This window comes from Schistocerca piceifrons, chromosome 2 (genome assembly GCF_021461385.2).
Source record: "Schistocerca piceifrons isolate TAMUIC-IGC-003096 chromosome 2, iqSchPice1.1, whole genome shotgun sequence".
Lineage (NCBI taxonomy): Eukaryota > Metazoa > Arthropoda > Insecta > Orthoptera > Acrididae > Schistocerca > Schistocerca piceifrons.
Genome location: NC_060139.1, coordinates 710,728,425 through 710,746,672, shown reverse-complemented (window position 1 = coordinate 710,746,672; position 18,248 = coordinate 710,728,425). Strand labels below are relative to the sequence as shown.

The following is an 18,248-nucleotide window of genomic DNA, read 5'->3' as shown; positions in this document are numbered from 1 at the left end:
TATGAGAATCAGAACGATCTCTGTGAAGACAACAGCGAGGAAGAAATGAGATAGAGATCTACTGGGAAAAACTGCTGCTCTTTCGTCTCCAACAGAAAACTGCAGTGCGTGCAGCTAAAACGACGAAACTCGATAATTTTCAAGAAGACGCAATTCAGTGATGTATATCCACTGAATAACCAAAGAAACTGGTACACCTGACAAATATTGTTAGGGCACCCGCGAGCACGCAGATGTACCGCAACACGACGTGGCATGGACTCGATTGATGTCTGAAGTAGTGCTGGAGGGAACTGACACCATGGATCCTGCGGGGCCTTCCATGAATCCGTAGGGTGCGAGGGGTGAAGATCTCTTCTGAACAGTGCGTTGCAAGGCATTCCAGATATGCTCAATGATGATGGTTTCTCGGGTCTCCAGCCGGGTGGTAGCGTTGATATCTCGCGACGTTTCGGGAAGAGGAGATGGGTAGTATGACACTTCCCGAAACGTCGCGAGATATCAACGCTACCACCCGGCTGGAGACCCGAGAAACCTGCATCAATAGTTTACGCCGGGAAAGCCTACAGTCACATGCTCAATAATGTTCATCTCAGGGGAGTTTGGTTGCCAGCGGAAGTGTTTAAACTCAGAAGAGTGCTCCTGGAGCCACTCTGTAGCAATTATGGAAGTGTGGAGTGTCGCATTGTCCTGCTGGCATTGCCCAAGCCGTCAGAACGCAAAATGGACATGAATGGATGCGGGTGATCAGATAGGATACTTACATACGTGTCACATGTCAGAGTCGTATCTAGATGTATCAGCGGTCCCATATCACTCCAACTGCACACGCCCCACATCATTATAGAGCCTCCACCAACTTGAACCGTCCCCTGCTGACATGCAGGGTCTATGGATTCATGAGGTTGTCTCCATACCCGTGCACGTCCATCTACTCGATAGAATTTGAAACGAGACTCGTCCGAGCAGGAGACATGTTTCCATTCATCAACGGATCAATGTCGGTGTTGACGGACCCAGACGAGGCATAAAGCTTTGTGTCGTGCAGTCATCAAGGATACACTACTGGCCCTTTGGATCCGAAAGCCCATACCGATGATATTTCGTTGAATGGTTTGCACGCTGACACTTGTTGACGGGCCAGCACTGAAATTTGCAGCAATTTGCGGAAGGGTTGCACGTCTTTAGGTACGATTCTCTTCAGTCGCCGTTGGTCCCGTTCTTGCCGGATCTTTTTCCGGCCGAAGCGATGTCGGAGATTGATATTTTGCCGGACTCCTGACATCACCACTTCATCGCTACCTCGGAGATGCTGTGAACCATCGCTCGTGCGCCGTCTATAACACCACCTTCTAACTCACTTAAATCTTGTTCACCTGTCATTGTAGCAGCAGTAACCGAGCCACACACTTTTTGTCTTATACAAGCGTTGCCGCCATATCTGCCTGTTTACATTGTATTTGAATACGTATGCCTATACCAGTTTCCTTGGCGCTTCAGTGTATATTGTGGAACTATTAAGCACTGGAAGAATATCCAATCCGGAAGAACCTCCTTCCTTCACTATGAGACAGTGCGTTGTTTTTTCAGAGGAAAGACCAGTCTTTCATTGGTATTTAGTAAGATAGGTTTACGATTGATAACGTTTTCTGAAAGAAGAATTCTGCTTGAACGGGCAGGATATCGTTTCCTGAATATGCTATTTTTGAGGGAGTATCGAAGTGCAAACCTCATGAAATCGTTTGGTTGGACGATTCATGGGTAAATGCTGGTCATTTCAGACCGACGGCGTGGACTGATAACACGGTACAAGGAACAATGAAACTTGTTTTTGGGAAAGGAAGTCGGTACATTGTTTTACATGCTAGAACAGTCATCCTGATTTGTTCCAAATACTCTGTTGTTTACATAAAATAAATGTATGGAATACAAAGAGGAAATGACGGCAACGAAATTTAAGATGTGGTTCGTACACTCTTTGCTTCCAAAGATGGAAACGAAGTTCACTATGAAATTCAACGATGCACGATATCATTCCGTCCAATTAAGCAAAGTCCCTCCATGTAGAAGCAGGGTAAGTGGGATGGCTAAAGAAGAACGGCATGGATTCATTTGATAGGGAAATGGGAATCGTAACAGCGCATCAATTACGTAATATCACTTAAAACACTGATAAAATTGCGGAAGAAAATGGTTATAATGTGTTGCACCTTCCGCTAATTAGTAATTATTTTAGGAGGTGACAGGACCAGCAGCAGTGAAGATAATGACAATGACATAGATGTGGCTAATGATGACTCTCTCATTAAAGACTATGGACTACGGCCTCTCCCGCGAGATTCCGGAAGGAGATACACAATCGCATATATTTAAATACCGTAAAATTATAATCTTTACGTTGTCTCGACATATTTGCAATCCTTATCGTTTTAATTACGAAGAAAGTACGTTTCGATCGACTGAGTTTTTTATCGGTTTCTCACGCTTTAGTAGTACGGCGTTGCAACTGCTCTGGACGGGTCGATGTGACAATCGTAGTCGAGCGACCGACACAGCGTCACAACAAACAGCCGCGAAGCAGCTTTGGCAACATTGCCGCCAGCTGTCATGGACGTTCTTTCAGCGGCCCCACTATTGAGCTTCATAACAAAAGGACCGAAGAAGTCACCACATCTGAGACTCATTGACAGTGGCGTAACGAACTAAGCAGACATATGTGGTAACGCCTACACTTGAAGCTAATGAACAGAAAATGATTAAAACTGCACAATAGTAAATGCGTAAAGGTTTTAGGAAAGAAACGAATTCATTTGATTTTTCCGCATGTTTACACAGTCATTATCATAAATGCAACACTGTAAATATATGTTCGCGGCGTTGATCTTGGCCTCTGTGTGTTTACTTCCAACGTGTCCATTGCCAAACTCGTGAAGTCCTGTGCACCACAGCATCCTGTCGCCCAGGTTTCGTTGCGTTTCGAAGTGTAGACCTTCTCTCGACTCCATTGCTTTTAGTGCCTCTTAGCAGTGTTGAGTGCAACACGCCTTGCTTCTTGTCTTGATCCATCGTATACCTTTTTCCCGTGTGGTGCGCGACAGTTTACAGTTCCTGCTGTGTAATTGCACAGAAGGCACGCATGGTAGTTCCGACAGTAGACGAAAGATGTCGGCGTGGCAGCGACTCGTCGTCGAGAGACATCACGTGATGTGCGACAAGGGCGCATACTGGTGGCCAAGGCATTGACCTCGACTCGCTCAGCATGCCTGCCGGAAAGGTACGTACGCACTGTTTGTCCACACGGGTTTCATCGCTCGGCGCTATGTCAGTCAGTACCATGTTCTTTGACTCGCCTAATATAATGACTTACGGTAACATCATACTAATCAATGGGTATGTGAACGGTTACCATGTGTTCTTTTCTCTTTTAATGAAGCTCTTAACTCAGAATACCAAGCGGGGGTGGGGGGAGGGATTCTACATGCCCACCTTTTGAAAATACTGTAAACTAGCCAGTTACTTAATGTTTTAAAACTTTGAGAAATATTTATAAATTATTTTGCCAAGCTCCATAAATGTTATAAGTTTTTCAGTAAAACGTAACCCAAAATGTTACTTTCCACGATGAAAGACGCATTCAGTGTTTTCAGGTTCGGGACCTTACTTACACATCAATATCTCTTTAAAAGTATGCTGTGAGTAAAAATCAAAAACGGTTAATAAAATCTGAATTCTTGAATTTTTTTCTTGGCTGTCATAAAGTACCTCCTGCTTGGCAGTACACGTTACTGGAAACGCGTTGATATTGCTAATAGTATGCTAAAACCAATTTTCAGGTTCTGTGCCCTACTTATACATCAGTATCTCTTTAAAAAGTATGTTGTTGATATAATAATAATAGTTCATCTACATTTTGAATCAATTATTAGTAATTATCTTTACCTTGTTGTTTCACATTTTTGAAATTACGTAAACCTGACGGCTTCTTAATGTTACTGAAATGTCTGAGGTCCTTGCTGTTGTTTGCGCACAGTACGTATTGACGCACTTATATTACACGTTTTTAAAAAATGGCTCTGAGCACTATGGGACTTTAACATCTGAGGTCATCAGTCCTCTAGAACTTGGAACTACTTAAATCTAACTAACCTAAGGACATCACATTCATCCATGCCCAAGGCAGGATTCGAACCTGCGACAACTCATGTGCATAGTAGTTCTCCGTCCAAAAACTGAAACAGTTGACAAGTGCTGCCTTGTGGTTCTTGTCATTGTACATCGAGAAGTTGTTTCAGGTACTAGAAAGAGATGACAGTCGCTGAGTATGAGTTCGAGACTGCCGGGTGAGAGGTGGAAAGTTTATCCTTGGGAAGTATTGCGGCGCATTGTCATGTAGATAGACTATTTTGTGACCGTTCACCCGGCCGTCGATTTTAGCTGACACGTCTGTTTGGTGAGCGTTTCGCAGCACACTTCAGCTGCAGTTGTTGACCCGCAATTCGTGAAAAACAACTAAAAGAATGACATTTTAGTCCCAAAAGAGGGTAACCATCATTTTTCGACTCGAATAAGGTGACTGATTGTACTTTCTGGTTTTGACGAAACTGAGTGATGCCACTGCACTGAATGTTTTGATTCTCCGTACGTGTAGGATATTGACGGCTCTTCGCCCGTAGCAATGTGGGAAATCATATAATGTACATCTTGTCGACAGAGGTCTCAAGACTTTCTTACACTTGACATTCTATGCTCTTTGTGTCGGTCAGTAGGCAATTTCTGTACCCATCCTGGATACATTTGGCGAAATCCGAGCTTTTCTGAGACAATTGTGTAAATAATGGCACGTACAACATGAGAAAATTTAGTAACCAGAGCACAGAACACCAACCCTTATTCACGAACATATACCAGTTCGAGTTCCACTTGTACGATTTTATGTTTCTGGAAACTCGAGCTGCCATTGCGCTGTTCAGCACACACGTTTGTACGGCTGTTTCGTCTTGACACCTTTGTCTAACCTTTGTTTCATTCATTATTGTAAACCCATAAACTAAGCACAATTCCGGATAATTTTGGACTGCTGTAACCCCTTGTACTCAAAATTGACGAGAGACATAGTTCTTTGTCTTCACTTACAGTTAAACAGCTGAATCAAGACTGTAAATTACGCGGCTTCATACACAATAATAGAAGATGCTTCATTCGCGGAACTATGTCCTGAACTCCCCAACGGTCCTTACTTCTCGAATATGCCTTATATGTGTGAGAGTTATGAGCAATGAACACCAGCACAGAATGAGTCATATCGATCTTCACTCAGCAATAACGGTTAGTCTATTGTAATATTTTGGTGTGCAGAAGTCCAGGGCTACTGCAGACTGTACATATTCTCGACAGAGAATTTTGTATGAGGGAAAACTGTGACAGAGTTACATTGACAACCAAACTAGCATGAACTGCAAGGAATGTTTCTCAGCTTCTGAAAGAAGGCGTGAAGGTAGGGCAGGTAATCACTGTATGTGTGGCAATGAAAAGCGGCCATTGTCAGGGAAAAGGGGCAGAGGACAGCAACCTTCAGATAGGCCATTCACAAATCTATTCCACTGTTACAATTGAAGTTTTAGGATGACTGACCCATCATATGCCAGTCTACCTAGATATATTACTGATTCTGATAGCAAGAAGATGTATATTGTGGTGAACGGAAAGAGAAACCATAACTGGTGTGTGTGTGTGTGTGTGTGTGTGTGTGTGTGTGTGTGTGTTTTGCCTGACCTTACTTACATAGTTTTTATCGAGTTTTAGGGAGAACCTTTCTAATTTCACTGACAGAGCAGGCCTCTTGACTACTGTAAAGTGTAATAGTTTTTAGCATTTTTTTAAATCAGAATGTTGAAATATTTTTGGTTCGAACGTACACAATAAACCGAATGGATAACAATAGAGACGCGCTAATATAATTCGCTCGCTGTCTTAGGAAAAGGTACAATGACGAACTCCGTATCTGTCTTGTGCAACTCATCCACTTCTCGGGCAAATCAGGACTAATATCTAGTGTGCACAATGGCGTGCCAGTTTTCGCAAGTTCGCGTAGATATGAGCACTGGTTGTACTGAAACAAATCAGAATCAATATTGTACTACAAAGTAGTGTATAACCACAAGTCGTGTTCTTCCTCCACAACATTTCCAAAACTGTGTTGGAACATGGCACAGCTCGTACTTAAGGAAAGAACCGCTCCGTCCCTGATTTACCTTCTCATTTGTCACGTCGTGAGTATTTAACCTACCGATACCACCCATCATCTTCGACCCATGACGTCATCAAAGTGGCAGAAATAAAGCATTTATCTAAATCCAGTATTCTTAAATAGACGCCATAACAAAAATTATAGTTATTGCCCCGACATCACATTCGTTGTCTTCACTAACTCACAAACAGCCTGTCGTCTTTTAGTCTAAGCTGGACCTTTAACACACTAGATATTAGTATGGTACTAGAACTAACATTTTATGTTTACATTCCTTGGCTTGGCCATTCACAACGTACCAACCTGTTCTGGGCCTCGTGGTAGGCTCTTGATTAGTCACTCACTACAACCTACAGTCAAACACAGAATACCGAAATAAAGTGAAAATTGCCAGTGTTTTTCTTGCCTCTGATCGCTCACGTATGAGTCACACGCCGCGACACCATTATGTCACAGATTAATGGCGACGTCTGCTATTGATCGGTTCAACTCAACACGGCACGTCTCCCATAATACGCATCATGGTTTGTGCCTAATGAAGCTCGTATATGTCTCTGAGCTTTGGACTGGATCACAAGTTACACACCTGTTAGGAACATTTTCTGAAGAGTACATGTCAATACAGTCTGGTTTGATGCAGCGAATCCAGAGAAGCTCGTAGTCTTAGCACATATACACCGAACACTTATTTTACGTCCCCAAAATTATTTAGTTCTCTGTAGACGTAGGCTTCTGCTTGTTTCAATATAGATTACATGTTGTACGTATTTTATCCAATCTGAAGATTTCTTCGTGATACTACAATTTTGAAAAAGGCGAGAGCATAGTTCAGATAGTTATACTCGTCAGTCGTCGTTTGGCGAGAAGTTACAGCGGTTTCCCCATTGTAGCGCTTTAACGAGGCTGGCTGGCAACCAGCGAACGACCTTGTGCAGTGAACTCGCAGCAAGACGCTGCTCACACACCGCGCCGGCACAGATAATGGCAGCGACGTTACGCAAGGCGCGACTCGGCACGCCAGAGTTATTACGACCTCTCGTGAATGTCACACGTGCTTACTACTGTTACGGCGGCAAGCAAAGCGCGATGTAGAGTTGGACAACACGATTCTTTTTCCAGATTCGATTCCTACGATTCAATCTCACATTGCGAATCGATTCCTACGATTCGTTCACGATTCTTTCACGATTCATTCTAGTCTGCGATGGCACGATTCTTACGGAATGCAAAAAGTTCTACATCTTACTCACAGATGGCAGGACATGTCTGAAATTGTCAATTGGGTTAGAATCGAACTGTCATGATAAGATATACCAGAAATAGTTTATTTATGAGTAAACATGCATATGACGTTACAAGTGTAATTCTCGATTTATACGTGTAATGCCTTAATTGATGAAAGGTCACGTTTGATTTGGTTGCATCTATTGTTTTATTTCAGTATGCCAGGAGAGAGGAGTCGATTTGTGCGAAAGGTGATGCAAAATTACGTGGCATGCTAGTTTGGTTGTGTGGCTTGAACGTATCTAACTACAGACGTCTGTTTTATAGTAGCAGAATCTAGCAGTGAGGCAGACGTGGTGTGGCTCATATCATCCTATGTTTTTCTGTGCCAAGATGTCTTTCCAAGTCCACATCACCCTTGTAATTCATAACGCAGCTGACAGCCCTCCCACACAGCAAATTTAGCTTAACTTTCATTTCTTCTAAATACAAAGCAAAGGTATTTTGCTTTTAATTTGTCTGAGAACTTGCTGCTGTCACTACTATTTACGTGAGAAGACGACATACTTCTAAACAGTAGGATTAAATCGTATACAGCGAGATTACTTCGCTAAAATTTAATATGAATCTGAACACGATAACATTCGAAACCTCGAACTTGAAATTATTAATTAAGCTTTTGTTTAATTAAAAAGCTTTTGTTTAAAGACGGTATTACACGGCGATCCGCAAAGAAAGCTATTGGTTAGAGAGCCTATATTCTCTCTGTATAGGCTCTGTAATATTGGTCTAGTGCGACAGCCATTTAGTGGCAGCACTGGTGGAAGTAACAGAATTAGCAAATTAGCAGTGAAGTAATGTCGCTGTATACGATTGCATCCTACACTTTAGAAGTATGTCGTCTTCTCACATAAATAGTAGTGGCAGAAGCAAGTTCTCAGACAAATTAAAAGCAAAATACCTATGCTTTGTATTTCGACGAAACAAAAGTTAAGCTAAATTTGCAGTGTGTGAGGGCTGACAGCTGCTTTATTATGAAATATAAGGTACTGTGGAATTGGAAAGAGCACAGAAAAACGTAGGATGATACGAATCAGCGCAATTGCACTATATATAGGAATAGCTCGCGCATGCGCACAAGGGGGTACTAAAGTCAGCTTTCTGCTTATTTGCTTATGGTTTACTGTTGCTATTAACCGCGGTGACCAGATCCCAACTTCAAGTTTTTATATTGAAGATTTTGTCCATTCTTCAAATTTTCATAAATACAGCAACTAAACAATTTTTTTCCAGCAGACTTTCTTTACTCAAGCTATTTTCGAAAGAGATTCTTTGTACTTTGATTGCTTCGTATTCTAGAAATAGAATGGATCAAACAAGCATTAATCGTCTGACGTCGGCGCGGTGGCTGATGGTAGCGATAGTAAATGGGAAATGCCTTTACGCTGGTTCCCGTCAGCCACCGCCAAATGTCAGCTTGGTTTTCACGAGTAGTCGAGTAATATTACGGACCACGGACTTAGTTTGTTAGTTCCGAGCTTCCTTTGTTCACAGGCATCTTCCACCTGACAGCCATCTGTCGGTCGTAATCATTCGGTACGACTCGGCATGATTCGGAAGTTGCCTTTGAAGCATAGCGTACTATAAGTCGTTGAATCGTTGGGTCTTGAAATCGTCCAGACTCGGAAACACGCAATCGTTCTTACGTTTCTTTTGAACGGCGATTCGTCCGTATCACGATTCGATTCATACGATTCTTTATTTAGAGTCGTTCAAATGAACGACTCATTCACGAATTGCCACAACTCTAGTGAGATGGCTAGCTTTTAGTTTTCTGGACTGTGAGCTTGCGGCTACGTTCAAATCTGGTCATTATGTTGGGTAATGGACCTGAGGAGACATTCTGTAACACTTTGCGGAAAGTAATGAACAGGTTCTTTAACGTTCAGTACTTGGGAGGGCCTCATCAAAAACGAGTGATCATAGGACAATGAAACTTTGTGCTGACATTTGTAAGGACATGAGGAAGAGAAACAACGAATAAACCACTGACAGTAAAACATTTTAATTTCCACATGACAGAGTAACATTTATTAATTGCGTAACAGATCATCTGCGTCCACGACAAACTGGGACCGCACTAGAGATACCCCTTCACAAGAATACTTTACAATAAAAAAACCCCTGCCAAAAATTTACATTTTTCAGGAGAGCTGAAAGACGTTCTAAATAGTTGTATGTGCTCTTGTCATCAATTGTATTCTTTATGTTGCTTCTTGAAAATGTCTAAAAGATTTTGTAACGCTGTACTGACATACGTTTTAGTGCGTATAATAAGATTTTTTTTTTTCAAAATACAATCTTCACTGACCCAGACTGTTTTAGTCAGAAAATGTAGCTGAGAATATGAAGGAGTGAGTCGCTGTCTGCATTATTATACCGCATAAATCTCACAATGTGCGAGTTTTTATAGAACAAGAGATTAAATTACATTAAAGAGACACAGAATTGGTCAAATAAACGTTCACTTGCCCTCTCCACTACTGTCTTTAGATTCAGTCATATCCATGTTTGGCCCATCTTCTTCCTCTCCACGTGCAGTCAGTGTGTTAAAAAAGTTTTGGCTATCACTCGTCACAGAAGGAACAAATTCCCTGAGGTCTTGAGCTTTCGACTTTTTGAACATGAGTACAGTGTTGTAAATCTGACTGAAAGTTAACTCACGTGGACTCTCCATATTGTTTTAAATGCAACCGTGTACCAAGGTCCTGTATAACTGCCTCGCACAGGAACATAACTCGTGGATGCTTCAACTTCATACTTCCTTAGCTCTTTCAGTTTAATTTCGTTTTTTCGTAGACGGTTTGAAGTAGTACTCAACAGCTTCTTTCAAGATGAATGTCACTGAGTGATGCACTTTGCAGCTGCGAAAATGTGTTGGATGTTTTTGAGAAGAGGTAATGACAATGTCCCAGTCATCAGGTACTTTAACAACGTGATTCTGTTTCTTACGTGAAATAAGGGACAAACTTTATCATTTGGCGAAGAAAAATGACCTCTCATTAGAAAGATGTAAGTTATTCTGTTGAACATTTTCTGGCTGTGCACTATCAAAACAGAGAAAATACGTAATGTGAAAAATTTTATACTGACCTGCGCTTCCATCTGGAATCGAAATTAAATTTCTCTCCAGATGTTGCCTATTTATGAAGTAATGAAACAACGAAGAGGTCTCTTCGTGCTGCCCATTCTTGGCAACTCCTTCGTTATAGCTTCATCACTAACACGGTCGTGTTCACCGGAAACATAATACCATTGCTGTCTCGCATAAAATAGTGCATTACTGTCATCTGAGGCACAGGAAGGTTTGAGTGTAATCGAAACATGCAACTGCCACTAACACCAGCCGAGGATACTGTTTGAACTATTTTTTTCATAAAAAGCTTCCACTTTTCTTAAGTCAACTTCTTTTTGAACACTGAATCCGGAATTGTCATTGGCGCTAGCAGCAGATATCTGCTTCACTGTAGAGACACGGGTAGAACAACTGTCACACCGAGGATATCCAAATGATTTGTTGAACGTATTGAACACGTCCCAGTTGAGTTTGTAGGCGATATTAATTTGACATACGCCCAGAAAAACTTCGTGAATTTTCTTCACGGCTGGAATTTCAGTCAGATACGTACTAGACAAATTCTTACGGCATGAGTAATGAGAAATCCTTGGTTTCAAGAAATGTGATGTTCAACAAGGTCTCTGAGTGGACGAGGAACAGAACGAGAAATGGTATTGTGCTTGCCTCGCATATCCTTCGGAGAGTCTATGTTTGAGATCAGATGGTATTGCACGGTGCGTAGTCGAACACTAGAGATTTCGTGAAAAGTCATGAGTGCCTTCTGTTGTAGTAGCATCATGAGTCATTCGGACTCTTCTTTATTATATTTCCTTTCTTTGTTGACTTTTCAGCGTTTCAGGCCACGAACACTGTCTTCGGAATTCATTACAGAACCACAGACACTGACCCTTCATTTGCCAAGGAGTAGACTGGAATAATCCAACAAGTACTACGAAGGCAACAATGAACATCTAGGTTCTACTGTCGCATGCTTTCGCACAAAAATAGCCCTTGTCAAATGACAAAGGCTGTTTTGTCAGAAATTATTTTGACAAAGACTATTTTTGTAGAACCATCACATTTTTGAGCTGCAATAACTCAGGACAAGGGACATTCCTGCCGTATCGCATTGAAGAACAAATCGTGAACGTCGGAGATGGTTACAAAATTGCACTAAAATGCGAATACTAAATAGATTAACAATGTCTGTTTTTGTTAAGAAATCTTTTGTTCGTAGCACTTTTCGAACAGTGGAGCATGGGAAGTTCAGCTGTCGTGACACAGCTTGTGCACTGTTTAAGGTCGCATATTATGTCCAGCGTTCTCAGCCACGACACCAGTAACTTCTTCAACAATTTGTGGCGTAGTTGGCCGTCGGCATCTCCCAGGAGCATTTCATGAATCTGCAGTTCTTCAACCCCGGCGAGGAAAGAGGACTTCTCCATATTGCTTTAATGCGTCGACACTCGCAAAGAGCAGCAGCCAAGTTTGCTGTTGTTTTGATAAAACAGTTTTACGAGTAAAGCCCTGCTCACCTTGTACAGACCAACGTTGACTGTCTGCAACTGTAATGCACACCGAAAATCCTGCAGCGCACAGTCCGAACATAATTTCTATAAAGTTGGGTACCCATACAGCAAATAGTTTCCCATCTGCAATTGCTCAAGCAGCGAAAGCGTGACTATAGCCACCCCGTGCCAAACAATCCCGTCCCCCCTCGGCCCGTGCTATAGATGCTAGAGAAGGTACATTACTTGCATGCCATACGTCCCACATCGCATACGTATGTTGTAACCACAGGTATGTACAAGCATATCACGCTAGCAGAAAATTGCTACGAAATGCATAATGAGCTGAAGATGATCAACGCTTGGCTCATGTAGTAGCAGCCGTCCTTAAACACATAAAAGTAAAATAATTCTTGTAAATGGGGGATCATACCACTCATAGTTTGACTATTTGACAGGCGATCAGATACTGTACACAGTTATAAGCATAAGAACATACGTGCGAGGCGACTTAAGGCAGTAGTCTTGGAGACAGCAGTCGTCAGACTTATCGGAAGAATAGTTAGGACATGTTATTAATTTGCGAAGGAGGGAAAATGTCATTAGACCAGTTCATGAGTTTCTCTACCTGGAATTTGCACCAATCTGGAGTGATGAAAGATAAAGAGAAAATTCAGAGAAGTTGTACTATTCGCCACACTTTTATTTAACAGTGCTAGAGCGTCAGATTAATGATAAACGAAGTCCAGTAGGAAAAGACACGTTGTCAATCATAAATAACGTTAGTCACAAATTTCTATGAATTTATGTTACAATATGAGCCAAGAAACACATTATTTTCCCCATTGCAGAATCCACGAGGGACAAATTAGAGAAATACAGCCGTATATAGACGCATGCAGACAGTTTGTCTCTCGGGCATCATCAGCGAATGGAATAGGACCGGGGGCTGAACAAGACCGGTGAAGCGGGTGGAGGGGCGGTGAGGTGTGAGTGGGAAGACGACCTGGCCACACGAAGTATGCTCCGTTACACTTGTAAGGTTGCTTGCAGAGTAAATTATAGATGTAGATCGTTTATTGTAGATCTCATCACAGAGACCTATCGGTATATTGGGCACCATCCAAGTGTAGAAAAATGGAATGATGTTACGGTCATTACATACTTCTATAGCTTGCATTAAATCTTACAGCGAACCGTTGTTCATTTGGCGTTCTCTATTTCACTTCAAAAACGGTGTATAGGGCGTCCCAAGAAGAATGGTCAATAATCAGGAGTATTACAGGAACGATCACTCGAAACATAAAGTCTACCAAACGTCGGCTCTGAAACGCTTACCTTAAGAGCTGTGAGCACTTCTTCACTACAAGACATGTGTTTCACAGTAACGAATATGAAGCAGTGCTTTTAACTCTTTTGAATGGCGGGCATCATTGTGTTTTACCACATGTATATGCGCTTTGAAAGGGCGGTGATCACTGCGGCTGATGGCATATCTTTCTCTCTGTCGGTCCATTATGGCCAGGGGACATCGGCTGGTACGTACTTTTCAATACAATAAACTTTACCAACAGCCGTACACTTTAAGGTATTTTATCTTATTTCGAATGCAACCAGTTTCGGCAATTCATTTTACCACCTTCAGGCCCCATTCGCTTTTTTTGTTAATCAACGACATTATCGTGTAGCGCCATAAAACTGGATATCGTGAATCCCAATGGCTGTGCAGCTGATTCATACGAGAGCGTGACAGCAACTAGCTCTCGTATGAATCAGCTGCACAACGACTGGGATTCACGATATCCAGTTTTATGGTGCTACACGATAAGCTCATTGACTAAAAAAAGCGTATGGGGCTTGAAGATGGCAAAATGAATTGCCGAAACTGGTTGCATTCGAAATAAGATAAAATATCTTAAAGTGTACGGCTGCTGGTAAAGTTTAAAGTATTGAAAAAAAAATTCTTTTTACCGTTCAGGTGCGGCAGTTGTCTCAACTAACCAACCGACTGATGGCAGTAGATTTGCTGCGTGTTGACGACACGAGCTGATATTGGTGGTGCTCGTGGAAATGCCGCATATTTCTCTCCTTAGGTCTCCTTTATACGGCTATTTTTGATAGTAATTGTTTGTGTGTTGACCTTTCACGAGTCTACAGGTAATACTGCTGTTTATTGGAATAGAATTTTCTATAGTTCACTTTTTCTCCGTCCTGCATGTCCCGCCAAAAAAGAATAACAGAGAAATAAGGCTGCTGAAAGTTATTTGATGAAATTCCTTCTAATGACAACAGTGTTGCAGTGATGAAAGTGATGACAATGACTCGAAATTCACTTTCGTCGGAAGGTGTGAAAAAGTTTGTTGGCACCTATATATAAAAAATAATTTAATAACTTATCAGCTCAGATAAAGGCACACAAGCCACACGTAGACGACAGAATTCGCCACGAAAGCAGTAAACATCAGTCTGTTCACTGATCATCTAGAAGATGTGCAGTTTGCAGTGCAAGAAAAACTCTGGTCTAAACTGTGTGGATGTGTTCAGTGTGCAAAGAACCTTTCTGCGTGAGAGCAGACAAGAACTGTTTCAAGAGATACGAAAATTAAAAGAAAGTTACACTAAAGTTCAAACAGCAACTGCCTAATTTGTATACTCTAATGGGATGATGGTTAGCTGCTGTGTTCTTCAGCGACAGATGTTTCAAGCGTCGTCACTCAATACCAAGCGAAATACGTCAACAGATTTTGCCCTATTCGGAAAAAAAGGTTAATCTCCTGTTCGTTGGTAAAATTCAAGGAAACGCTGAACTGTAGGTTGTTCGATATATGGAGTCCCGGTGAAATATTGGAAGAAGGAAGATAACATTTTTAGCCTACCGTCGACCGTATTGTTGCTGTTAAGGTGAATTTTTACAAACGTACCGTAGAAAACTTATCACTGTTTTGAAACTATAGTGTTACGAGTGGATCAAATCTGAAACGTCTAAATTACTATTCAAGCCCCGGTAAAATTCAAGGAAACGCTGAACTGTAGGTTGTTCGATATATGGAGTCCCGGTGAAATATTGGAAGAAGGAAGATAACATTTTTAGCCTACCGTCGACCATATTGTTGCTGTTAAGGTGAATTTTTACAAACGTACCGTAGAAAACTTATCACTGTTTTGAAACTATAGTGTTGCGAGTGGATCAAATCTGAAACGTCTAAATTACTATTCAAGCCCCGGTAAAATTCAAGGAAACGCTGAACTGTAGGTTGTTCGATATATGGAGTCCCGGTGAAATATTGGAAGAAGGAAGATAACATTTTTAGCCTACCGTCGACCATATTGTTGCTGTTAAGGTGAATTTTTACAAACGTACCGTAGAAAACTTATCACTGTTTTGAAACTATAGTGTTACGAGTGGATCAAATCTGAAACGTCTAAATTACTATTCAAGCCCCGGTAAAATTCAAGGAAACGCTGAACTGTAGGTTGTTCGATATATGGAGTCCCGGTGAAATATTGGAAGAAGGAAGATAACATTTTTAGCCTACCGTCGACCATATTGTTGCTGTTAAGGTGAATTTTTACAAACGTACCGTAGAAAACTTATCACTGTTTTGAAACTATAGTGTTGCGAGTGGATCAAATCTGAAACGTCTAAATTACTATTCAAGCCCCGGTAAAATTCAAGGAAACGCTGAACTGTAGGTTGTTCGATATATGGAGTCCCGGTGAAATATTGGAAGAAGGAAGATAACATTTTTAGCCTACCGTCGACCATATTGTTGCTGTTAAGGTGAATTTTTACAAACGTACCGTAGAAAACTTATCACTGTTTTGAAACTATAGTGTTGCGAGTGGATCAAATCTGAAACGTCTAAATTACTATTCAAGCCCCGGTAAAATTCAAGGAAACGCTGAACTGTAGGTTGTTCGATATATGGAGTCCCGGTGAAATATTGGAAGAAGGAAGATAACATTTTTAGCCTACCGTCGACCATATTGTTGCTGTTAAGGTGAATTTTTACAAACGTACCGTAGAAAACTTATCACTGTTTTGAAACTATAGTGTTGCGAGTGGATCAAATCTGAAACGTCTAAATTACTATTCAAGCCCCGGTAAAATTCAAGGAAACGCTGAACTGTAGGTTGTTCGATATATGGAGTCCCGGTGAAATATTGGAAGAAGGAAGATAACATTTTTAGCCTACCGTCGACCATATTGTTGCTGTTAAGGTGAATTTTTACAAACGTACCGTAGAAAACTTATCACTGTTTTGAAACTATAGTGTTGCGAGTGGATCAAATCTGAAACGTCTAAATTACTATTCAAGCCCTTCTAGGGTAAATTTTTAAGGCGTTTACCTACCTCGCAAAGAGTTAAGGTAGGCATTTAGAGCTCATGTTTACTAGAGTGTATCGCATCGAATGATCGTTTCCTGTCATATTCCGGAATGCTAAACATTTCTCTTGCGACACACTGAATATGGGCGTGATAACAATAAATGAACAGTCATCTGAGTGCTGCCAACCGTTATTGAGTCATACCAATTCGCAGTAAAATGTTGTTTTTATTCCCTACAAAGTTTAGAAAAAAAATAGCCAGATAACAGAGTATGATCGATATACTAATATAAATACTTGAGACATTTATTTGCTCTTGTTAAATTATTTATGAACGCAGATTTCAAAAATGTAACTGCTGGAGTGACTGCTTTAAATTATTTCCTTGTACAGAGTATCTATTCTCAGCCTACTGCTTTCCAAGAAGGGATATTACTCGTATGTCGTAAGAGCTATGGAGGAAAATGTGTAGAAACTAACGTCCATACTGAAAAAAAATCACAGTGAACAGAGATGAGCAAGGACACAAAATCACCGCCAGCGGACTCTCGAAGCATGACGAAGGTCACCTTGGCTGATAAGTGGCGGTACACGCTGATGGAAAAAAAAATCGCAATACCAAAAAGTAACTGATATAGAGTTATGAAATTTCGGTAATACATTTTGCGTATTTAAGTGATTAACAGTGCAAGATCAGACGTTAGTATACATGCGAGATACATAAATAACCCGCAGTAACCACCAGAATGTTGAATGCAAGCATGTAAACGTGCATGAATTGTGTTTTACAGGTGCCATATGTCAGTTTGTGGGATGGAGTTCCATGCCTGTTGCACTCGGTCGATCAATAAAGGGAAGGTTGCAGCTGTCGACACTGTCGAGCATTTTGGGGTACAGTAGCGGTAGATGGGCGAACGGCGCCCTGTTGGAAAACACCCCCTGGAATGTTGTTCATAAATGGCAGCACAACAGGTCAAGCCATCAGACTGACGCATAAATTTACAGTCAAGGCTCGAGGAATAACCACGAGATTCCTCCTGCTGCTATACCAAATCTCACCCCAGACCATAACTCCAGCTGTAGGCCCATGTGTCTAGTACTTAGACAGGTTGGTTGCAGGTTCTCAACTGGCCTGCTCCTAACAAACATATGGTCGTCACTAGCACCGAGATAGAATCAGCTTTCAACAGCAAACACAACAGACCTCACCCTGCGCTCCTATGGGCTCTCGCTTGACACCATTTAAGTCGCAAATGACGGCGGTTTATGGTCAGTGGACTGCACGCTATAGGACTTCTGCGTCGGAGCTGTCCTTGAAGTAACCGATTTATGACAGTTCTTTGCGTCAGCGTGGTGCCAACTGCTGGTCAAACTGTTGCTGCAGACGCAGTACGATGCACCAGAGCCGTAAGCCAAACATGACGGTCTTCCGTCTCGGTAGTGCTACGTGGCCGTCCGGAGCCCGGTCTTCTTGTGACCGTACATTCTTGCGACCGCCACTGCCAGCACTCAAGCACAGTGGCTACGTTCCTGCCAAGCTTTTCTGCGGTATTGCAGAAGGAACATCCAACTTCTTGTAACCCTATTACACGACCTCGTTTAAAAAATGTGGGGCGTTGATAGTGGCGTCTTTGTCACCTTAAAGGCATTCTTGACTAACATCAGCTCACCACGTCCAATCTCAAAGGTAACTAACGCTCACGACTGTTACAGCGTGTATTTAAAGCAAGCCTGATTTGTATCCTCACAGTGGCGCTACTAGCGCGACTGGCGCGAAACTGGGCTGTCAGACGTAGAAAGGCGCCTAACAACTTTCGTTATG

At 41.7% G+C, this 18,248-nt stretch overlaps 1 protein-coding gene across 2 annotated transcripts in view; it reads left to right on the top strand.

The window, feature by feature from the left end:
- LOC124776568 (acetylcholinesterase-like) overlaps nt 1–18,248 on the top strand; it is a 200,990-nt gene that overhangs the window by 24,322 nt on the left and 158,420 nt on the right. The window contains exon 1 of one of the 2 annotated variants that reach the window (XM_047251611.1): nt 3,222–3,274. The exons of the other annotated variant lie outside the window; for it this stretch is intronic. Within the exon in view, the coding sequence (XP_047107567.1) occupies nt 3,260–3,274 (15 nt within the window). The 5' untranslated portion in view covers nt 3,222–3,259. Of the gene's footprint in view, nt 1–3,221; nt 3,275–18,248 lie in introns of those variants that run through there. 2 annotated transcript variants of the gene reach the window in all.